Source organism: Lynx canadensis, chromosome D4 (assembly GCF_007474595.2).
Source record: "Lynx canadensis isolate LIC74 chromosome D4, mLynCan4.pri.v2, whole genome shotgun sequence".
NCBI classification, from domain to species: domain Eukaryota; kingdom Metazoa; phylum Chordata; class Mammalia; order Carnivora; family Felidae; genus Lynx; species Lynx canadensis.
The window spans coordinates 73,422,052-73,446,560 of record NC_044315.2 but is presented as its reverse complement, the minus strand read 5'-3'; the positions used below and the strand labels follow the sequence as shown (position 1 = coordinate 73,446,560).

The following is a 24,509-nucleotide window of genomic DNA, read 5'->3' as shown; positions in this document are numbered from 1 at the left end:
ACAAAACTTTTAAATAGCCAAGTTCCATAGTCGGTGATATTAAGGAGTTACTGTTAATTGTCAAGCATGATAGTGGCATTGTGGTTGTCTTTTTAAGCCATCTTTTAGAGAGAGATATATAGATGAGATGATGTCTAGGATATGCTTTAAAATAATCCACTGGAGGAGGGGAGAATGCGTAAGATTGGCCATACATTGATAATTGCTAACGCTGGACTATGAACATATGAGGGTTCATTATATGATATTTTTTATTTTTGCTTATGTTTGAAAATGTCTATAATTTCTTGAAAACTCACAAAGCCTGAAAGCTGAATATCTTAGCATTTTTCACTGCATTTCACAGTTGAGGAAACTGAGGCCAGGAGCGGGGAAGGAACTTACCCGAGATCTCATAGTGAGTTGGAGCCAAAATCTCCGCTCTAAGGCCTGGTTCCCCTCCCCTGGTTCCCACTGTGTCCCCATGACATCAACCAGCCCTTCCCCAGAACGTCTCTGTAGACCATTTTGCTCCCCATACACAAGTTTATGGCCATCACTGAAAGGATCGTGAGAATTCGTGAAACAGATGCTTCCCTTCTATCTCCCGTTTCGAAACATAACTGCCACATGTTCAGCTGGATGACTTACGTACAACCGCGTTATAAATGCCACGGGAAGCAGCCCAGCCTCCGAGGAACAAGTGTCCTGACACCGACAGGGTACAGCTTCGGAGTCATTTATCGCCTGTGTGACACAGTCAAGTGTGCTATAATGTGGTTACAACCACACAGGTTTGGCGCCAGGCTGTCTGGACTTGAATCCTGTTTCCACCACATCCTAGCTGCATTAGCTTGGGCAAGTTACTTAACCTCTCTGTGCCTCTGTGTCCTCACGTGTAAGAGAGAGACAACAGGAATACCTATTTATACCGTGTTGTGAGGACTAAGTTGGACAACGCCTAGAATACAGTATGTAATGCCCACACACAGTGCACATTAAGAGCTTAATTGATAACCTCAGGGAAGTTCCTTAACCTTTGTAAGCCTCAGTTTCCTCTTCTATGAAGAGAGGGACAATAATAATTCCTACCTCTCAGGGTTGTTACAAGGATTAAATGAGATAATGCATGTAAAGTGCTTGGCCACAGAGTTCAATAGATGTTTGTTTCCTTTCTTCTGTAATTGTCTTTCGCGTTGGTAAGTTGCGTGTCCGTCCTTTGGGGAAGCACAATGTGATCTGAGAGCGTTCCGCAGGGCAGAAGCTTCCTGCCATTGCTCTGCCTGCCTCCCCCAGCTCAGAGGTCTTTCTCGCTCAGAGACGGGTCAACACTGCGCCTCCCTGCGGCTGAGCGGGCCTCCGTGGGGCTGGCGATCTGTTCCGTGGCAGGCCTGTCGGAGCCTGCCCTGCCCCTCTTGAGCTTTGGGTTGGGATGGTGACCACGAGTTCAACTGTGTTTGGTTTAATAAGGAATCTCACTTTCCCAAAATAGGCAACAAGTGGAGACACTGCCTCTGTCACACTGCCCCGCTGGGCGCTGACTCACTTTCCCCGGCCTCGCTTTCTTTTCCAAAAACCGTGAGCTGCACTCTGCCTGGCTCGCTCTGGTCTCCCAGGAGGGCAGACCTCAGTGGCAGATCCCAGGGTGGTGCCTGCCTCCCGCACCTGCTCCCCTCTTTGCCTCCATCTGGTGGGCTCCCCAGGCATGCTCCGTCCCGCCGACACTCCTCCTCTGTCTTCTTCAGGCTTTCCTGTCAACATGGGCTTCTGACCCTTGAGCCTTGGCACTCACAGTCATCCTAGGCGGTCCCACCTACTCAGCCCTTCACCTTGGTAGCCATGGCTCCCACACCTGTACCCGGCACAGACCTCTCTATCCCCTGAGCTCTGTGTCAGCAAGGCTGCCCCCCTACACAGCTCCTATCTGGCTGCTCTCCAGCCCCTACATCTCTGTGTATCCGAAGCTGGTTCCCTCCCCCTCCAGGGCACACTGGTTTGGTTGGGGACACCACCCAATACCCAAGAATGATCCCTGACTTCCCCTGCTGATGTCACAGCCAAACCACCGCTAAGTACCGTTCACCTAATCTCCTAAATCTGTCCTGGGTCTGTCTCCTTCCTCTCCATCCCTAAAGCATCTCTCTCACAGATTACTGCAAGGATCAGCTAGCTCCTCCCCAGCCTTCCAAAGCCCTACCAGGATGACAGATCTAGAACACACAACTGTCATTCCCCCTGCTCAACACCCCTCAGTATCTCTCCACCACCAGCTTCCCAAACACCAAGCTGGCGGCATGAGGTTCCTTCAAGAACTTGTGTAAATGCACATCCCTCATCCTGCCCATGAAGATTTGGACTGAGTCCATCTGATGTGGCACTTGGGAACCTGGGTTCCTTGCAAGCATCCCAGGAGATGCTGACGCAAACCTGGGATTAAGAACCACCGGCCCTTAGGAGGAAGCCCATGCACCAAAGAACACCTACAGAATCATGTGATTTGGCTGACATCAACCCTTCATCTTATCTCTAGCTGGTCCCTGCTTTGTACTTGACCCTCCTACAACACCAGTGAGTTTGGCGATCCCTCCCCACTCTTGCCCTGCCCTGCCCTCTCTACTCTGCTGGTTTTCTTCTGTCCTTTTGCTCGTATGCCAGGAGGCAGTATAGTGTTAAGAGTGGGGACTCTGGGGTCTAACTGCCTGGGTCCCCATCCTGGCTCTACTCCTCACTGGCTGTCTGACCTTGGGCAAGAGACTCCCTTTTTTCCCTTCAGTTTCCTCTTCTGAAGATGTAGGGCAAAAACATACTCTTCTTAAGAGTTAAGAATTAAATGAGATGACGCACTGTCATCTCCTGGCTTGTGGTCGACACCCAGTAACTGGTTGCTCTGGTGAACCAACGTGATGCCTTCCTCCTTACCCACACCTCCAAGTCTCTACCAGTGATCCTCTCAAGAGCAGGACAGTCTCTGACAGACCCTCTGTGTCCCCGGCATCTAGAAAAACGCTGCCACATTGGTACCCAGGAAATGGCAGCTGAAGGAATGAGTCCTACAGCACCATAAGCCCCATTCCATGAGAAAAAGTAAATGCTCTATTAAAAGAAATATCCTTCATTATGAAGGTTGAATAAGGCTCAATTTTGAAAAGCATACCAGCTATAAAATAGGAGATGCTAAAAAGCATTCAGCCCCAGGGGTGCTTGGGCGGCTCAGTTGGTTGAGCGTCCAACTCTTGATTTCAGCCTGGGTCCTGATCTCACAGTTCATGGGATCGAGCCCCACATCAGGCTCTGTGCTGACAGCATGGAGCCTGCTTGGGACTGGGATTCTCTCTCTCCCTCTCTCTCTGCCCCTTCCTCTCTCTCGCTCTCTCAGAATGGAGAAGCTTAAAAAAAAAAAAAAAAAAAAAAAAGGCATTCAGGGCACCTGGGTGGCTCAGTTGGTTAAGCATCCGACTTCAGCTCAGGTCATGATCTTATAGTTCATGAGTTCAAGCCCTGCCTCGGGCTCTGTGCTGTCAGCTTGGAGCCTGGAGCCTGCTTTGGAATTTGTGTTTCCCTCTCTCTCTGCCCCTCTCCCCACTCACTCTGTCTCTCTCTCTCTCTCTCTCAAAAATCAATAAACATTAAAAAAAATTTTTTTTTAAAGCATGCAACCCCAAAATAATTTTCTAGTCTAAGCTGGTGAGTGGAGCTGATTTTTATTCACCAAGCTACTTTTTTGGTCACCAGTTGGTTCTATGATTACTCAACAAATGCTCTAGTCATAGGGTCCCCCAGATTCCTTGGACTGCACCAGGTGGATGAACCCCTACTGCTCACAATGGGCCATGGCACTCAGTCCACGTGCTCTCACCGCCTTTGTCTGGAAGCTGACTCTCCCCGTCACCCAGCTCTCCTCTGCTGTGCTGTATGAAACCCCATGCTGATGACAACATCCGGCCTCCTGTACCCTGGGCAGCAAGACCAGCCTGCTTGGACTCTCCTACATAAAACCTCTGCACCTCCTACGCTGCCTCCTCGTGGCAGCCTGAGCCCAGCATGCATATCCCTGCCTCCTCACCTTTGCTCATGCAAAACCTTCTCTCCTCGTCTTATTGATCTCTGCCCCAAGTTCCAAATCCCATGTTTTCCATGAAGCTTTCCTTGATCACCTCAGCCCACGATGAACTTCCCTCTTCCTCTTCCCATGCTTACTGTCCTTATTACTTATTCATTCTTTTATTCGTTCAAACAATATTTACATAACATCTGCGTGCTAGGCACTGGGTACAGCGATGACTAAGAAAGAAATGGGCCTGTTTTCCTAGGAGCTTTGCTCCTGTGGAGCTGAGCCTGTGTCTATTGTTACTGTAATTTGTATCTGTGAATCACCTGTCGTCCCTTCCTGAAAGTGGGCACCTGGAGAGCAGAATCCACATGGAGGCTGGCTGGCGTCCCTGGTGGCCAACCCAGTGTCTTGTCGACGCCAAGGGCACAGCAAATGCTTTCGGACAACGCGATCCTTAGCGTCGCCTGGAGAGACAGGGACCCAGGGGCCGGCAGCCTCTCAGATTTAGCGTTGCCACTACTACTTATTCATCCAACAGCTATTAACCGAGTCCCTGCCGTCTGCTGGCCGCCCGGCCACCGGCAGCCACCCGCGGGCTCACAATGGGCTCTCCCTTCCGGCTCAGCACCTCCCCTCACCTGGAGTCACCTGCCCTGTTCCACACAGTGACCAGAAGGCGCTTCTGTTCATCTTCCTCTTGGACAAGACTGCAAAGCAAACCACACGGCCAGGGTGTTAGTAGGGCCAAGCTCCAGGCTAGACCCCTGGAGCCTGTCAAATTGCAAAATTTACCAATAACCTAAACGCAACCATAAGGAGCTGGTTAAGGAGGCTCAAATGCCAGTAGCGTGGGAGGTAGGCATTCACATGCACAGAAGAGTTTACATTATATGGTTTGGGACAAAAGGGAGGTCACCGTGTAATACTATAGAACAATTCCATTTTTTCGTAAACACCTACACAAGCCCAGACATACACACCCACACAGACTCAAAGATCTGAAAAGAAAGAAGCCGAGGCGTGTCATGAGTCGTAGGGCTTGGGGCGTCTTCTCGTTTCTTTGTTTATGCTGGCCTATTCTTCTACCATAAGCAAAATTACCTCGTGTAATTTGCAAAAAAAAAAAAAACAGAATAATCTTAACTTTCACCAACAAAATACGAAACGTCCATTTCCTTCCCAGGGCCCCAGAGTTCATGGATGGGGGAAGAAATAATAATAACAGTAGTAGTAGTAATAATATTAAACAGCAAGAGCGGACACTCTGTTACACTGTCGCATTTACACCTGAGCTCTCTGAGGAGGGTAGTGTCATAAGCCCATTTTACAAACACGGAAGCTGAGGCTCAAGGAAGTTAGCAAATTTCAAAAGGGGGAGGGGTCCCTCAGCTTGGAAAATTTCTTCTACTGAAAGAGAAGGCTTGGCCCGAGGCACGCTGGGAAAATGCATCCTCTCCAGGGGCTGCCAGCCTCAGGCTGGGCACTCTGGCTGTGAGAACCAGCCAAGTGACACCTTATCACCGTGGACCTCGCTGCTGGGCCGGGTGCCAGGGATGCAAGGACATACGTGAACAAGAAAACAAAGGCATCCTTTAGAAGTCCCTGTTTTTCTGCTTAGATAGACTTCTAGATTTGGCAAAGAGAGCTGTTTCCAGATAAACACTCCTTCCCTCTCCTCTCGAGGGCCTGGCTTGCCCCAGACTCTTACAAGAAGAAGTGCTCGTGGAAGACCGGCTCTCTGCAGCCTAGAATGGTCTGCGTCTTCTGGCGACGGAGTCGATGATTATCTTCAGGGATCAAAGAAATCTTGAATTGGGGAAAAGTAAGCGTGAGATGATTACTTGTGGGACACAGAATCACAAAAGTCCCGCAGTGGACTCTGCACATCTCCCAAGTGAAAGGCTGCCCAGGTGTCCTTCAAACCAGCCTCTGCAGAGGACAGAGGGGAGTCCTCAGTCAGATGCTGGGGAACAAAGAGAAACCCCAGCCGAGGCACTGGAGTCAGATGCGGGGACAGGGCCCCGCAGCCGGCAGCCACAGGCCCAGCCATAGATGGGGTATACCTCAACCGGCTCTACTCTCCCTCTAAGTGTGGGCCTCTCTTATAAGTTCCCAGCAGCTGCTAGGTGCTCCCTCACCAGAGGCTCCAGGTCGGCCTCCGCTAAGACCCCAAATCCATACTCTCGCCCTCTGGCTGCCCTTGCCCTGCCCCTGCTCCTGCCCTGCTCCTGACCAAGTCCTTGCCCACAGAGGCCCTGACCAGGCTTTGGGGAGAATATGGAAGGGTGCATCAGGGCCGGCACCTGGCATCCCAGCTGCACACTCTGGGAGGCGCCTGGCCTTTGGTTCTGGCTGGAAGTAGGCCCTCCACCCTTCGGGGCCTCTGTCTTCACTACAAGGGCCCCACTCGGATGGATCTTCTAGGCCTCAGAGACACTCCCTCCCCTCCACCACCCAAACCTGCTGCCTTGCCTCCGGTTTTGCCAGGGAGAAGTGTGAAAACATTGCTTTTCATGAGAGGGCTTGGGATTTTCTGTGGATTTCCATCACCCACACATTCACGGTGCTCACCCACGTGGATGACCAAGATCACCTATAAGATTCCAGCTCTGGCAGGAAGGCTCAGGCACCATGCTGGGTGAAGGGAAGGGCCTATCCTAGCTCAGGGCCTCATCACTGGACCTAATAAATGCCTACTGACCAAAGAGTGAGGCGGTCGCTGCCACTTCGAATGGCACCGGGCCCACAGATGTGCTGAGACCTTGGGACTCAGACTAGTGACATAGCCCCTTACCGTCCCCCATGCCACCCACCCCCACCCCCACCTCCAGCTCAGCATACCTTCACGTAGGGATCACAGATGCCAGGCTCTTTGCTCATCAGGCCTTTGCCTTCTATAACTAAACAGAGAATGAAAATATTGGGGTGAGTGGGTAGGAAGGATTATTACTAGCCCCTACCATGTATAACAACCACTGGCTATTAACCCCTCTCTGGTCTAGTCCATTCCCACCATTTCCCACACGCAGCCCGCACCCTCAGGGTGCACTCAATTCCTTGAATCTTACAGTTGAAAGAGAACATAAAATTTATTGAGTTTAACCCCTCATTCAATGGGAAAGATGAGACTACCCGGGGACCCAGAGACTGTAAGAAACTTGCCCAAAGTCACAGAGTAATCAGAGCAATAGGAATCACACAGCTGGGTTTAGATCCATATCTCCTGACTCCCAGTCTGGTGCTCCTTCCTCCACATGAGACTGCCTCCCGGGATGGAGGGGCCAGGCTGGAGATCTCAGTCTGCCCCGTCAGCTGCGCTGTGGCTGGTGGACAGTGTAACACAGCAGGCAAAAGCCTGGGTCCAGAGACAGCCTGTGGTCCTGGGTCCACAGACCAACGCAAATGCCAACTCACCACTTATGAGACAGGAGAGCTTGAGCAAGTTGCTTTGTCTCTCTGCAACTGAATTTGCGATTTAAAAAAAAAATTTTTTTTTTAAAGTTTACTTCCTTATTTTGAGACAGAAAGAGCAAGGGAGCAGAGGAGGGGCAGAGGGAAAGGGGGAGAGAGAAAATCCCAAGAGGGTTCTGCGCTGTCAGCACAGAGCCCGATGTGGGGCTCACGCTCACGAATCGTGAGATCCTGACTTGAGCCGAAACCAAGAGTCAGACGCTTAACCGACTGAGCCACCCAGGTGTCCCTGAATTTGCTATTTTTTAATGGTGGAGTGATAATAAGACAATGGTTAGTGATTATAACATCTGCTTCATGTGGTAGTGGTGCTGGTTACATGAGAGAATGTATCTAAAGTGCTTAGCAGAGTGTCTGGCAAGCAAGGAACTGCTCAAGGAAGGTTTGCCAAAGGAAAAAATTGCACTAAATAAAAGCCAGGGGCAGGTGGGAGGTGAGGAGCAAGACTGATCTCGAAAGCGAGCACAGCCCATTTGCCTGAGGTCTGCAGAAATCAGGCAGCAGGTCCGACAGAAGCAGAGCCTCTTTGCTGTTTTCTTCTCTGTTCCGTTTGGGCTGGGCCCTGGGGTTTGGTTCCAACGGGGCTCCCAGAGTCTGAGGCATGAAACACATGAAGTCAAAGGAGAGAGAGGAACAGGCTGGAAGGGATGAAGAACTCTAAGACTGGGGTGAAGCCAAAGCAAACGGCGCAGGACAAATGAAGTGGCGGAGGCCAAGATGCATTTTGCAAAATCTGTTTGCACAGCTGTTGTCAGGCTCTGGTTGGCAAAGAACCCCCTTCTGCCGGTCGTTGGGAACTTCACCTTGGGCCCTCCCCAAGGCCAGGACCGGAGGACCCCAGGCGCCTGCTGGTCTACTCTGCCTGGTGTCCCAGCTACTGTTCCTGTGTGCACCCTGCCCCTCGAGGGCGTGGGCCTGGGGGGCAGGCTCCCCACCTGAGGAACCCTTGGGTCTCCCTGGCCCCCAGAGCAGGTGGGGCAGACATGGCTGCTGCCCCACTGCACTTCTCGGACAGACCAGAGTGACACAGCGTAGTCAGAGCTGCGATAAGGACACAGAGGGGGAAACAACATACTCAGGTAGGTCAGGGGGTGATTCCCGGAGGGAAAAAAATGAAGCAAAATGAGCCTTCCTTCCTGAGTCTTAATGATGATGAAGGCAGGCATGTATCTTGCAAAATCAGAGGGAGGGAGAGCTGTTTTTCAAAAGACATTCAAAAAAGAAGGCAGCCTATTTCAGACACAAGAAGTAGCGGGTACAAAGGCACAGAGGCATGAGCAAGCTTGATGCCCTCAAGGGGGACACAACAGGAGGTGGAGGGAGATTTTAACAGCAAGAGCCACGAAGCCTGGAGAGACAGCCAGGGCTTGCTGGGCTAAACAGAAGAGTCCAGGCAGCAAAGGCCATGGCAGAAGCTCGGTGAGAACTTGAGTGCTGGATGGAAGGACGAACAAGTGGATAAATGGACAGGTACAGTGTAAAGTCCTCTGCGTGGCATTTAGGACCTTCATGGCCTGGCCCCATACTCACTGTGGAGCAGCAGAACCCGGTCCTGAGCATCGATCGACAGCTTCAGCTGACCTAAGGAAACCACAACAGAAACAACTTCACCTCGTCTCCTCGCTGGGTGAGAAATGGGGTACAGAGATGGGAATGTTCTTTTGTTCATGTGAAGCAATTCGAAGATCCATTCAGTCTCTGGGTTGGAAGGGAGCTCAGAAGCCTCTTAGTTCAGCCTCCTCAGAACATCAGAAGTCCCTTCTGCAATACACCCAGCAGTGGTTCTCCAGCCCAGGCTTACACCCCTCTGGTGATGGGGAGCTCACTACTTTACAAGGAAGTCCAGGCCAGTGCTGGAGAGCTCTCGCCACTGGGACAGTTGGAAAAGTTATTGCATCCACATCATCACAAGCCTAGATTGGAGAGTTAAGGAGCCTGGGCCTTGGTCAAGAGTCCATGGGGGGGGGGGGGGGAAGAGGTGAAGGGGGAGGTCAGGGAAAGCCCTGCACCGTGACAGACAGTTAGCTGTGTTCTGGAAGGGCAAAAACAACACAAGGACAAGGAAGAAATGATTTGGGGGGAAAGCAAAAGAAATGAGATCAAGTGTGGGCAGAGAATTCCTTCAAAGTTGATGCTATCACCTTCAGTCATTCCGCAGAACCCTGATCTCCCTAAAGAAAAAATAAGGAGGCTTTCTGTGGCATTGACATAGAGCTATGCTACTCAAAGTGTGGTCTGAGAACCACCAGCATCAAAAGCATCTGGATGAGAGTTAGAAATGCAGACTCTCAGGGCACCTGGGTAGCTCGGTCGGTTAAGTGTCTGACTCTTGACTTGGGCTCAGGTCATGATCTCAGGGTTCATGGGACTGAGTCCCGTGTCGGGCTCTGTAGTGATAGAGTGGAGCCTGCTTGAGAATCTCTCTCTCCCTCTCTCTTTCACTCTGCCCCTTCTGCCCAAAAAATAAATAAACATTTTTTTAAAATGCAGAATCTTAGGCCCTACCCCAGGCATACTGAATCAGGATCTGCAATTTAACTAGATCCCCAGGGAGGCACAGGTACATTAAAGGCTGAGGAACCCTGGACTAGAGCTCACCAAAGAGCCTCTGAACATGTCTATAAGCCTGGAAAAGACCCTCTTAAGCAAGAGACAAAATGCAGAGGCAACAGGGAAAGAGAGAACTCTTAACTCCATAAAAATTGTCAATGTCCATTACAATTAAAGATATCATAAACAAGGTTATGAGAAAATACCATAGAAAAATAGACAAAGGTCATGATCTGGAAATTCAGAGAAGACAAAACAGCCAATAAACATACAAGAAGATGCTCAACCTCACAGAGATCTGGGATACGCAAATTAACAAAATACCATTTCCCATCAATCTGCTCGGCAGGTCATTTAAAAGACAGATAATGTTGGGGCGCCCGGCTGGCTCAGCTGGTGGAGCATGCGACTCTTGATCTTGGGGTTGTGAGTTCAAACCCTATCTTGGGTGTAGAGATTATTTAAAAATAAAATCTTTTTTTTTTAATTAAAAAAACATTTTTGAATCTTTTTTTTTTTTTAGAGACTGAGAGAGCATGCACAAGAGGGGGACAGGGCAGAAGATGAGAGAGAGACAGAGAGAGAGAGAGAGAGAGAGAGAGAGAGAGAGAGAGAGAGAATCTTAAGCAGGCTTCACACTCAGCGCAGAGCCTGACACAGAGCTCAATCCCACGGTCCTGGGATCATGACCTGAGTGAAACCAAGAGTCCAGATGCTCAACAAACTGAGCCATCCAGGCACTCCAAAAATACAATCTTTTTTAAAAATTAAATTAAAAATAAAAGACAGATAATGTCAAACGTTGGTTAAAAATGTAAGAAAACAGGTACTATCACACCCTGTTGGAAATGTAAATGGAGGATAATTTCTGGCAGCATTTGCTAGAATTTAATTGTAAATGTCCTTCGGCCTAGGAATTCTACTTCCGGGTAACTATCATAGACAAAAACGCACACACAAGCACAAGGCTGGCTGTCCAACACTGTTTAAAATAAGGAATAACTGGAAACACCTGAAATGTCCATCAATATGAAAATGGTTAAAAAAGCTATGTCTAGCTGTGCTATAGAATAAGGGGGCTGTTATAAAAAATGGGGGGCTCTGTATTTCCCAGCATGGGAACATTGTTGTGATAAGTGTTTAAGAAAAATAAGCAAATTGCAGAACAGTACAGATGGCACAGGGGTGTGTGTGTGTGTGTGTGTGTGTGTGAAATGAAAAACAGGGATCCCCTCTAGGGAAGGGACAGAATTAGAGGGAGGGAAGTCAAGAGGAACTTAAATCTATCACTATTGCTGCTTCAACAATGCAAATTATATGAACTATCGCACTTCTATAATTTAAAATAAGAAGAGGGAACACGGAGAGAAGGGAAGGAGGGAAGAGGAGAGGGAGGGAGGGGGAAATGTAAACATAACAGAAGGCCCAGGGCTGGAAAGCAGAGGAAGAATCAGGAGCTGGTTTTTCCCCCAGCTTTTCTAAATTTTTTTAAAGACAATATAAAAACAAAACATTAAGTCATCCTCACAGATGCCCAGTGGCCCTTCAGCATGGACTGAGGAGAGGAGGACCATACTCCTCTTCCCCAATGACGTGCTGAAAAATTTCCCCAGTCCAGTAGACTCTTCTTAGAACCTCAAAAAGCCACTGAGCTCAATCCACCCAGTGGACACCACTGGGGAGGCAAGGAGGATACGGCAGGGCCTCCCAGCCTGCAGCAATCCCACACATCAACCAGGAAGCCCTTGCATCCATGACAACCCTGTCGCACATCCATCAGCCTCTGCTTGATCACCTCTGGTGATAGGGAGCTCACTTCCTGCAATGGGAGCCCTTTTTCTTTTGCGATAACTCTGATGGTTCAACGTTCCATCTTATGTTGAGCCAGAAGTGGCCTCTCAGTAACTTTCATTGCCCAGCTGTGGTTCTGCTGTCAGTCTCTGGGCTCTCTCCTCTAGATCTAAAGCCTAAAGTCCTTTCACTGCTCCTCAGTGACGTCCACAGTGACGCCCCCTCAACATCCCAACCGTTCATCTCCGGACACGCCCCGTGAAACTGGGACTGTGGCTGGGGCTTGTGCTTTGCTGCCGGCTGGAGGAAGGCCAGGCAGGGTTTGGAAAACAGAAAGAAGGGAAATTGTGCAGCAGTCCCCTGACCACTGTGACCTGGAAACCTCTTGCTCCTCGTACTTTGGGGTGCTGAAACTGCAAGCCCAAGCAATCCAGGCTCCAGGAAACCCCTGATCAGCTCTTCGCCCATCAGAAATTCCCGCTGCTCTCCTGCCCAGGACACGGATCTCAGAAGCCCGGAGGCCTGCTCCAGTTCCAGCCCCGACTTAGCCTCCTCTCTCTGAGAGCCACATTGTCCCCAGTTGTGAGGTGGAGCTAATAACAGGGGTTACTGCACTCGCCAAGCTGTGTGCGGATCAGATAATGCTGAAGGGTGAGGAGGTGAAAGGCGCCAAGAGAACCCATGGTGTTATTAGCTCAAGATCTGAGCAATTATCACTTTGGGGCTCTCTGGGGCTGAGAAATCTCCTACAGAAACTGGGCCGGATCCAGTGTGGGGTGGAAGGTTTAGAAACAGACAAAAATGGCCAGCGGTCACAGATCGGATTTCGTTAACCCAAAGGCAACTCTGTTTAACACCAAACATTTTTTCTGAAATGATTACCAGTGCAAAGCCGGCTTTGGCCCACACACATTTGGCTTTCCGAAGTTGTAAGAATCCCTGAGCTGCACAACACCATCACCTATCAACAACCCTCTCGCAGAAATCAGGATGGAGAAGCCTCCCAACACAAGTGCTCGCTAAGTCCATTTGACAAACATTTGCCAGGCACCTGCATGGGGACCTGAGTGAGTCAGGAAGATCTGAATGGCCCAGTGCCCGCCCTCAGGGAACTCACAGCCCAGTGGCTAGGGCAGGGGCAGGGGCAAGGCCAAAAGTGGAGCTGGAGCACAGGACAGGCCTGGAGCAAAGTCTGACTCGGACATCAGAGGAGTCTATGCAGCTGCCCTTCCAGATCTTGCCGTGCAGGTCTCCTCGGGGAGGATCAGCATGCTCTGTACCCTGTTACAGCACAGAAACCAAGCCCAGCAGACCAGGCTCAGACCCCCAGCATAGGACACACCCTCCCCCAACCTATCCTTGGGCTCACAGAGAAGGGCAAAATCAAGAACGAGACGCCCCCCCCCCCCCCCCCCCGCTACATGGCCATGCCTGTCCCCTCTGCTTCTCCCATTCCATCAAATGGTTGTGCCTCAAGGGCCCTGAAGTCATCTTACCCAGCCTCCTCAATTGGAAGCCAGAACAGTCATGCCTACTACATATGGAAGGTGACTTTGCCCTGGGCCGAGAGTAACCAGAGTAAGGCAGGCCGGAACGGGAGACCAGAATCCTGCCCCAACTCTAGTACTCTTGCCTGTATACCAAGTGGGTCTTCTGGAGCCGCCAGTGTGCCCCACTGCATCTGTGCAGTGCAACCCTGGGATTCAGGAGCAGAGAGAGACATCAGGCACAGGACAAGGTGCCACAGCTTTGCTGGAGAGGCCAAGAGGAAGCCAAAAAGGAGGGCAGGCTCAAAGAAACATCCCCAAGTCTAAAGAAATAAACCACTGAGGGCGGGTGGGGGGTGGGGTGCCTGGGTGGCTCAGTCAGTTAAGCGTCCAACTAGATCTCATGGTTCATGGGTTTGAGCCCCGCGTCAGGCTCTGTGCTGACAGCTCAGAGCCTGGAGCCTGCTTTGGATTCTGTGTCTCCCTCTCTCTCTGCCCCTCCCCCATTCGTGCCCTGTATCTCTCTCCCTCTCTCTCTCTCTCAAAAATAAACGTTAAAAAAATTTAAAAAGAGGGGAAAAATAAATAAACCACTGGGTAAAGGGGAATTCAAGGGGCTCCTGGGTGGCTCAGTTAGTTAACTAAAGTTGGCCCAACTCTTAGTTTCGGCTTGGGGCATGATCTCACAGTTTGTGGGTTTGAGCCCCGTGTCCAGTTCTGCGCTGACAGCATGGAGCCTTCTTGGGATTCTCTTTCTACCCCTTCCCTGCTCACATTTTCTCACTCTCTCTCTCAAAATAAATAAATAAACATTTTTATAAAGGGCGAGGGAAGGGGGGAAGCCAGGCTGAATCCCTGGGTATCTGCCTATCTAGGTAACCAAGCCTTTCACCGGCCCCTCAAATCTCTGATCTTATCAATATCCCCACTTTCCCCCCCCGGATCAGGGAGTGGCCTGTGACAGTGCCCGGGAATGTTCAGGCTGAAGGGCCTGAAACCATCCTTATTGGGGTGTTCAGAGGCCCTGGAGACGGCACGCCCCCAATTTCCATGGGCTGGTGTTGGGGACCAACTCTGCAAAGGGTGGGGCTGAGAGGCTGCAGCAAAGCACGGAGCCAGGGCCCAGAGACAAAGGAAGAGCAGACAAGGCCACACGTGACATGAAAAACACTAGGTAACAGTGAGCATCAGAAGGCACAGAGAAGGTACAGGTTCTGCTGGCCCAGGACCCGGGGAGTTCGGACTCACCGGGCCCCGGGGAAAAGGGGGTATGGAAGCCAGCTACCGAAATTCAATCTGGCAAACCTCACTCTGTCGAGGACCACCGGAAGATGAACTCTGACTCTCAGAACACAGTCAGGGGAGAGACATACTCAAAACACAAAGCAAGAAGACGGGGCGGCACACCACTGCTGGACTCAGGGAGAAGCAGGAACGTGTGCTAGAGGGAGCTCATGGCACCCTGGCGTCTGCAGAGAACATCGATGAGGGGCTTGGCCGGCTAGCGTGGAGCAGCGGTCATCCAAACCCCAGTTCACCTCCAAAGCAATTCCCCATTTATGAGCTGTCATGTGTCGAAAGCCACAGTAAAGGAGATGACATCAGGGAAAAAAACGCACAAAGAAGGTTGGGTCTACATGGAGCCTAGCCAGCCGCCAACACTCCATTTGTGGGGACAAGGCTGCACCCCAAGCTGTGTGTACAGGAGAGCGGGAGGCAGCCAACCCTCTCTCTGTGATCCTGGGCTGTGTGACCCACACGGCAGCCTGACGGAGGCTCAGAGAGGGTTACACACGTTTACGCATTTCACTTTCTGCCCCCTAAAGGAGAAATGATAGGCTGCAGGGGTGACGGGGAAATGGGAGCCATCCAGTCTGGGCATGCAGCCCTGTGGAGCATTTCAAGTGTCTGTTCTTTTGAAGAGGGAGAATCTTGAGTTCCATTCAGAGAAATGGTCTGGTGCCTGCTGGCAGAAGGAGGCCTGCAGGGCAAAGGGGGTAGGGGGCGGCGGTGGCATAAAGATGATGATGGGCCAATCCAACCCCTCTCCTCTGACTCTCCACTTCCTGTGAGACCCGACATTAACCTGGTTTCCCCAGCTGTTTTTCCTTCCAGGAATAAATGGCTCTGGCCAGCACACGTCGGCTAACATCTTCACAGCAACGCCTCTGAGCGGCCCCTGAGCAAAAACCACCCAGCAAAGCCATTCCCAAAGTCTTGACTCACAGAAACGGGAGATAATAAATATTTGGGTTTTTTAAGCAATAGATATTGGGGTACTTTGTTGTGAAGCAATAGGCAATTAATATATACCCAGATTGCCTCCAGTTAGGTAACAAACCTGATCTCAATTCTGAGGCCATTTTTCAATTTTAAAAATTGTTAAGAGGGGCATCTGGGTGGCCCGGTCAGTTGCGCATCTGATTTCGGCTCAGGGCATGATCTTACGTGATCCGTGAGTTCGAGCCCTGTGTCACGCTCACTGCTGTCAGCACAGAGCCCACTTCAGAGCCTCTGTTCTCCTCACTCTCTGCCCATCCCCAGCTGTCACTCTCTCTCTCTCAAAAACAAATAAACATTAAAACAAATTTAAAAAATTAAAATTGTTAAGAAACTACAGTTCTAAGATAAATCAGCGTGTTATGACTGAGGAAACAAAAGTCCTTCCATTTCTGAGGTCCTTGGTTTTCTCAGTAAACAATTTTGATAGATTCAAGCCATACTTATGACCCATTAAACTGCAAAATCTGGAATTGTCCCATGTTAACCCAAGCCCAGCCTATTCATGAAAATGATTCACCTGCAGAGCAAATGATTTTCTTTTATATACATTCGTGTACAATATCATACATAATATATAGAAAATTCACATTATTCTGCCTTTCACGATTTTCCTTTAGATTTTATTATAATGATTTTAATTCCAAAATTTCCAGTGTCACCACATTTTATGAATTACTCCCCACCCTTATCTATTTCATATTACAGACTTTTTCTCTATAGTTAAATATGTTATTTTGTAATGACGAGCATCTGTTACATCCTTGCTGATGGCATTAAGCCACACGATGAAGTCAATAACTTATTTTCATTCTGTTTTACAGTTGTGTTCTTTTCTTTAATTAATTAATTTATTTTGAGGGGGGAGGGGCAGAGAGAGGGAGAGAGAGAATCCTAAGCAGGCTCCACACTGTCAGAGCAGAGCCCAATGTAGAGTTTGATCTCACGAACTATGAGATCATGACCTGAGCCAAAATCAAGAGTCGGACACTCAATTGACTGTGCCACTCAGACGCCCCACAGTTGTATTCTTTTTTTTCACTATCAAAGTTTTCCAGCAGAACAAGCCTCATTTGGAAAACACAAGAGAGGAAGCCCAGAAGGAACCATGAGCAAAGCGCGGGTTTTGGAGTCAGTAAGACCCGGCTTGGATCCTGGTTCCACCACTGATGATCCTGAATCACTATATCTTCTGTTTCCTCATCTGTACAATGGAAAGAATAATAATAATTCAGCTCTGAGAGGGCTATTGTAAAACTGAGAACTAATGTATGAGAAGCACCTGGCAAACAGAAAGCACTCTCACTGATATGACAAAAGGAAAGATGGAGGGAAGGAAAAAAGGAAGGGAGGAAGGGAGGAAGGAGGGAGGGATGAAAGAAGGAAGGAAACAAGGAATAGAGGAAGGGAAGAAGGGAGGGAGGGAGGGAGGGAGGAAGAAAGGAAGGAAGGAAGGAAGGAAGGAAGGAAGGAAGGAAGGAAGGAAGGAGAGAAGAAAGGGAGAGAGGAAGGAAGAAAATGAGGGAGGGAGGGGGAGGAGATGAAAAGAGTAAAAACGACTCAGAAAAATTAGAAAATACATGCAGGGGACTTCTATTTCTGGAATGACACACCCACTGAGGAAAAATCTAGAAAAGCTGGAGAAAATATTTAAAAGCAGCTTCTTGGAGATACAACAAGACAGAGAGGAACTACAGAGCAGACTCAGGGAGCATGGAGGTCCATGGAATGAAGTTTAATATTTGCCTGGACTAATTCTCTCCTTGGGGTGTTTTCAAATTCCAGAGAGATGACGGAAAGGCCAAGAGGCTGAGCAGAGTTTCTGTCTGCCTCACAGGGCAAGAGGAACAGGAGTTGGAGACTAGGGCCTGTTGAGAGTGGGGTCCTTCTGAGCCCTGACCTTTTGGGTCAGAACCCTAAAGGGTGGCTCCCCAGGAACAAATGAACCATGATGAGACAGTTCCTCAGGGCACTGAAGCTCAACTTCAAATAATCCCAACCCCTAACATTACGACTATCCCAGATTTCTAGTCACCTCAAGCACCTGGCAGAAGCAAATAGAGATCTTTTTGCAGGAAGTTATCACCCTAGGTCTGCACTAAAAAGCAAAAAGCAACTCTGTGCCTGCTATTTACAAGGGACATAGCACACTTAGAATGTAAAGAAACAGAAAGACCAGCGCCCTTGGGTGACTCAGTCAGTTGAGCGTCTGACTTCGGCTCTCATGGTTGGTGAGTTCAAGCCCTACATCTGGCTTGCTGCTGTCAGCATAGAGCCTGCCTTGGATCCTCTGTCTCACTCTGTCTCTGCCCCTCCCCGACTCGTGCTCTCAAAAATAAATACACATTTAAAAAAAAGAAACATAAAGACCAACAGAAATAAGGTGGAAAAAGATACACCAGGCAAATCACTGTTCAGCAGAAGAAAGCTGGATAGTGATGTTAATGTCTGGAAAAGTAGACTTTATCTCCACTAGAAATAAAGAGTAGGCTTCTTAATAATTAAAGTTTCAGTTCATTACTAAGATAATAATTCTAAATGTGTATGCTCTTAATATTGTTTCAAAATATATAAAGAAAAAACTGACAGCTATAATGACAGACAAATGTATAACCATAGCAGGAATTTTAACACACCTCTCTTGGTAACTGATAGAACAAACTGGGGGAAAAGATTAGCAAGGATGTTGAACATTTGAACAACAGGGCACCTGGGTGGCTGAGTCAGTTAAGCGTCCGACTTCAGCTTGGGTCATGATCTCACGGTTCGTGGGTTCGAGCCCCACATTGGGCTCTGTGCTGACAGCTAGGAGCCTGGAGCCTGCTTCAGAATCTGTGTCTCCCTCTCTCTCTTCCCCTCCCGCACTTTTGCTCTCTTTCCATCTCTCAAAAATAAATAAATGTTGAAAAAAATTAAAGAAGAATATTTGAAGAATATAATTAGCAAACCTGACCTAAACCCGACACATACAAAACTACTATGCCTAACCACTGCAGAGCTTTTCTTTTTCTTTTTTGATATTTATTTATTTTTGAGACAGAGATAGAGCATGAGCAGGGGAGGGGCAGAGAGAGAGGGAGACAGAATCCGAAGCAGGTTCCAAGCACAGAACCTGATGTGGGGCTCAAACTCACAAATCACAAGATCATGACCTGAGCTGAAGTCGGACGCTTAACTGACTGAGCCACCCAGGTGCTGCACAAGTACACACAGAACATTTATAAAAACTGACTATATCCTGATCCATCAAAGAACTAAAAAGACGCAGAGTATATTCTCGGACCAAAATGTAGAATAAAGAACAAGAGAGGCGCCTGAGTGGCTCAGTTGGCTAAGCGTCTAACTCTTGCTTTCAGCTCAGTTCATGATCCCAGGGTCATGGGATCAAGCCCTGCATTGGGCTCTGCACTGAGCATGGAGCCTGCTTGAGATTCTCTCTCTCTCTGTCCTTCTGCCCCTCTCCCCCACTTACTATCTCTCTCTCAAATAAATAAATAAATAAATAAATAAATAAATAAATAATAAAACAAAAAAGAATAAAAATATTACCAGAAAATCCCCTGTATTTGTAAATTTAAAAAATATGCTTCCAAATAATCTAAAGACTTGAGAAAGTAGGACTATGAAAATTGGAAACTATTTTGAACTGAGTGACAAAGAAAAAAACTACATGTCAAACTGGATATCGGCAATCTTGACCCTCATGAAAGTTACACAGGTATTTGCTTTGTGATAATTCACTGAACTACACATTATTTGGAGGAATGTTTTTCTGTGTGTGTGTTATATTTCATAATACAATTTAAAAAAAAAATAGGAGCACCTGGGTGGCTCAGTCGGTTAAGCCTCCGACTTCGGCTCAGGTCATGATCTCATGGTTTGCAAGTCTGAGGTCCCCGTCAAGATCTGTGCTGACAGCCTGGAACCTGGAGCCTGCTTCCGATTCTGTGTCTCCCTCTCTCTCTGCCCCTCCCCCCTCGTGCTCTCCCTCTCTCTCTCTCTCTCTCTCTCTCTCTCAAAAATAAATACATATTTTAAAAAACTAAAAAATTAAATTAAATTACAAAATACAGCAGAGGGGTGCCTGGGTGGCTCAGTTGGTTGACAGTTGGACTCTTGATTTCAGCTCAGGTCATGATCCCAGGGTCATGGGATCAAGCCCCATGTCAGGCTCAGTGCTGAGCATGGAGCCTGCTTGGGATTCTCAATCTCTCTCTCTCTCTCTTTCTCTCTCAAATAAATTCTTAATTTAAAAAATAGAACAGAATTGGAAAAGAGGAGGGGCCAGAAACTGAGAATTTCTGAACACTCCCAAGCAAAAGGACCCCAGACGACAGAACAGCCAGTAAATGCTGAGGACCCCGACCAGCAAAGGATGGGGTCCTGAGAAGTAGTTGGAGGAGCTTCCCAGCCAAGTCCAGGAACTGTGTGTGTCCCCGGCTCAGAGCAGCATGGGAAGCCAGGGGCAGCTGGCAGGGCCAGGTTGCAGCCTCCAGTTCAGGGCCTCACGCACACTGCCCAACACGCTGAGCAGCTAGCTGGCCTCTGTTCTACAGAAAATGCATTTGTCATCTCTGGAGGAGTTGGGTTCTAGGCCCAGTTTACATACACACTCCCCTCTCCTGAAGCCAGAACACCTCCTTAGAAGACAGTGTATGGTCAACTAATGTTACTCAAATATGCCTCTTTTTTTTTTTTTAATTTTTTTTTCAATGTTTATTTATTTTTGGGACAGAGAGAGACAGAGCATGAACGGGGGAGGGGCAGAGTGAGAGGGAGACACAGAATCGGAAACAGGCTCCAGGCTCCGAGCCGTCAGCCCGGAGCCTGACGCGGGGCTCGAACTCACGGACCGCGAGATCGTGACCTGGCTGAAGTCGGACGCTTAACCGACTGCGCCACCCAGGCGCCCCTTAAATATGCCTCTTATCGAGGGACAAGGCGCTGTACCCATGCGCATGTGCAGGCACACACACACACACACACACACACACACACACACACACAAATACATAAACTTCGCCATGTACAATACAGTACTCTCCCTGGAAGGAATTTTGGTGAAACCAATTTATCTGTTTATAACTCCAGAGATCCCAGGGGGCGCCTGGGTGGCTCAGTCGGTTAAGCATCTGAATCTTGGTTTCAGCTGAGGTCATGGTCTCGTAGTTCGTGAGGTTGAGCCCCACGTCTGGCTCTGCAATGGCAGTGCAGAGCCTGCTTGGGATTTCTCTCTCCCTCTCTCTCCACCCCTCCCCAGCCTGTTCTCGTTCTCTCTCTCTCTCTCTCTCTCTCAAAATAAATCAATAAACATTTAAAAATTATAATTCCAGAGATCCTGGAAAATTAGCTCCCTTTGAATATTTGTGCTCAGCCAGCCATCGGGTAGGCAGAACCTTCATGTGGTTCTACCAGGGCAAAGCCCGCTGATGAAGACCAGGACTACCTGCCATGCTGGGAAAAGGCCAGTGAACCAAGGAAAACTTAGCAAAGACCTTCACGTTAAGAGAGTTCATGCTGGCTACCAAAACTGACTAAATCCACAGCTTGCAAACCTGGCTGATCATTAAAATACTTGTGTGCCTTCTTAAAATTACAGATTTTCAGGCTCCACCCTAGACCTATGAAGATCCTAGGAATCTGTGTTTTTAACAGACTCGCCAGGTGCTTCTGATAAGTGACCAGGTCTGGGAATCACTGATATGAATCTTCATTCATGAGCAGACAAGCACAGATCACACCGTGCATGAAGAAAATCAGCCGCCTGAAAGAGGGGCAGTGTTTGTCAAGGAAACAGAATTTAAGCAGGAAACGGGAAAGAACTTTCCAGTGTCAACCTGTGTCCTCGGGGAGATGGGAGAGGAGACTGCATACATTAAGAGCAGGAGGCTCTCCACCCCACAAGGTTCCTGCCTGCTGCTGTACACTCAGGTCACAGTCACTGGTTCCAGTAGAAACCTTCCCAGATAACCATCCGGCCCAGCCCTGAGGCCACGGCTGGGCGGGGAGAGGAGGGGATCCACTCCCTGCTGGTCTGGACACTCCCCGACTTCCCAGATCTCTGTCAGGATGATTAATTCAATAGAAGACTATAGACTGATGGTAGGGAATAGTCACGCTGTACCAGTAAGGAAGAGAAATGGATTCTAAGACTGTACATACAATATGGTCTCAATTCTTTTAAAATTAAACACACCCCTACACACACTCACACACAAGTCTGGAAGGATATAAAACAAATTGGTAACCCACAAAGGTCTTTTCTAAGGAATCAGAGTACAGGGGATTTTTCACTTTGTTCTTTTCACTAAGTTTTCAGCAATGAAGCCATCTTACAGCAATAATAATGAGGGGGGAAAAGCAATGAAATATATATTTACTTTTAAATCAGCACACAGCTAAGATAATAGGGCCTCACGGCTCCGTGACACTTTCCTGACGACCCCACCTCCACGAATTCAGGTCATCCCAGACACCTCTTTTGTCTGGTAGACTCCCACATCCCAGCAGGGTTCATGGGAATTGAGGGGATTAAATGAGATAAAGCCCTTGACACAAGGCTCGGCACATGGTAAGTGCTGGACAGATGGTGGCTATTTCATTACCCGCATTGTTCCTTCCACCCACCAGACCCGTAAATTCCAGGATGCCAGACCACAGGCCAGTTCTAGGGGTGAAGCCACTGCTTTTTTATCACTCCCTCTGCTCCTAGAGAAAAGGACAGTTTGTAAGGAACCCAGTGTGCTGGAGAGGTAAGCCTGAGAATAGGAGAGCCCCAGGAAGGGCCTGACTCCCAGAGTGTTCTGTCTATGAAACCTGGGCAAAGTCCAGTATGTTGCAGTAACTGCCCCAACCTTTATGAAAAAAACTGAAAAAATGCTGGACAAGCTGTCTCAGAAGGCTTGAACTCAGGTACCAACCAGTCTGGCTCACTGGGAGACCTTCCTCTCTCTGGATCTCAAGTCTCCACAGAGGAAATATCACCCAAATATCACCCACTCTCCACAGGGAGCTGCAGACCCAGTGAGGAAATGCAGAGCTGTGAAGGGCTGTGTTCCTGGGACAGGGCTGTTTTCTCTATTATGGCTACCTGAAAGGCTGGGTTTGCCCAGGCTGTTGGGGCACTGCTGCCCCGCTGTTATTTGGGGGAACCCAATCCTGCTATCTAGGGGTTTGGGGGCAGGGGCCCACTGCCCATTGCTCTCTACCTCAAGCCCCCAGGGCAGCCCCATGATCCTCCTGAGAGCCTGGTCACTCCTGAAGAAGAGAATTCTCCCCTACGTGCTGTGAGTCCGACATCCACTGGAGCTTCCAACGCGAGCCCACAAGGAGCCAAGGCCACCCGGGGCTGACCTGGCACCTGTCCTGTCCCTGAGCCAAAGGAAAGAGGATGGAGGAGGCCTTGAGATATAGTAACAAGACCCTGATTTAACCCTGAACTGTTGGCTAGAGGGAATCTCCAGTGGAGCAAACCGGGTCTGAAAGATGAACTGAGGCGTGATGATTCCAGCCAAGTGAGGCACAGCCAGCCACACTTAACACCACTGGCCAGGCAGCAGGTGCTGCGCCCCGTGGCTCGCTCAGCCTGGGTCCGTGTGCCCTGAGCTCCTCCTGGGCACCCAAAGGAGGAAGGGGCCAGAGGAGGTACCCGCTGCTGCCAGCCTCACCTATCACGGGGCCGGGGGTGGGGACCTTTCCGGGCGCTGAGCGCAGGGAGAAGCAGCCCAGGCAGCCAGCCATCCCGGGCACTTACCAAAGGTGGTGAGGTAGAAGGACAAGTCCGGGTGGGCACGCCGGCTCCCGAGGGAGACGCGGTGCAGGGAGCGCTCCATGGCGTCCTGCTTCCGCCTGCCAGGAGCGCCCGTAACCCGAGGCGTCTGTGTTGCTCCCCAGTTACCGAGGCAGCAGGTTCACCCGCCCCCGCCCCGCGCCAGTGTCCCGGAGGCGGGAGCGGGAGGCCGGCTGCAGCGCGCGTTTGAATGGGCCGGCGCGCCGGGCCCTGATTGGCCCGCGCAGGTTTGAATGGGGAGGTTTCCACCTGACCGATCAGACGCCGGCCCCAGGAGAGGAGGCGCTGGCGCCCCAACAGATAGGGCAGCGGCCACAGCGGCAGCCGGGTGGCCGTCCTCCCAGCTCCCCACCGCAGCCCTCCCCGAGGAGCCAACAGGACTGGGCGGCCACACCGGGGCTCCTGGCTCCAGGACCGCTCCAGGCTGGAAGTGCCAGCCCCATGTGAGGCCCGCGGCCGCTGGCGTGTCCACGCAGGCGGGCTTGGCCTGCTCACCCAGCTCCCCTAGGCCAGCAATTAGCCAGGTTTGTAACCTGCTTTGAAGCTCAGACCTGTAATCACCGGACCCAAGCAAGGGCAAAAGGAGCATCCTCCCGGCCCAGTGCAGTGGGGTTTGGAAAAGTGTTCATGCTTCAAGCCGCCCCTTCCCAAACTCTGCCCTATCTGCCCCTTGACCCTCCTCTTGGATGAGAGCGGCCTGGCACAGGTCCAGACCAAAGCAGCTTGCTCCAGCCAGCCTCACAGCCACCACCCCCCCCCCATCCCCATCCCCCATCTGCAGCCTGGTGCCCTGGAACTGGAACACAGGCCCTCAGTAGCTAAGGGGACAGAAACACACAGTATGCACAGAGGGTAGGCGCTTTCAATATCCAGAGCCAGGTACCAGGAGGCAGAGGGGGAAGGAAGGTCAGTCCCTGCCCTGCTTTGTCAGCAAACATTCATGGAACACCTCCTGGGAATAGTTTCACACCAAGACATCTGCTCTGCAAATCTCTGACTGTTGCTGCTGTAGGAGGGAAAGCTGCTGGTGGTCTAAAAATGGGAGGTGTTGGAAGTTGCCAGATGGATATCTGTGGCTAGGGGATCTACTCAAGACAAGGTTGGAGGATGC

The 24,509-nt window shown here is 49.9% G+C and overlaps 1 protein-coding gene across 2 annotated transcripts in view; it reads right to left on the bottom strand.

The window, feature by feature from the left end:
- RGS3 (regulator of G protein signaling 3) overlaps positions 1 to 23,484 on the bottom strand; it is a 122,355-nt gene extending 98,871 nt beyond the window's left edge. The window contains exons 1-5 of one of the 2 annotated variants that reach the window (XM_030293556.1): positions 23,363 to 23,484; positions 9,032 to 9,082; positions 6,872 to 6,930; positions 5,739 to 5,836; positions 4,669 to 4,737 (exon numbers count right to left, since the gene is read on the bottom strand). In XM_030293556.1, coding sequence (XP_030149416.1) covers positions 4,669 to 4,737; positions 5,739 to 5,836; positions 6,872 to 6,930; positions 9,032 to 9,082; positions 23,363 to 23,441 — 356 coding nt within the window. In that variant the 5' untranslated portion in view covers positions 23,442 to 23,484. The remainder of the gene's footprint in view (positions 1 to 4,668; positions 4,738 to 5,738; positions 5,837 to 6,871; positions 6,931 to 9,031; positions 9,083 to 23,362) is intronic. The other variant, XM_030293554.1, reaches the window with a different exon arrangement.
- Positions 23,485 to 24,509: the final 1,025 nt, after the last annotated feature.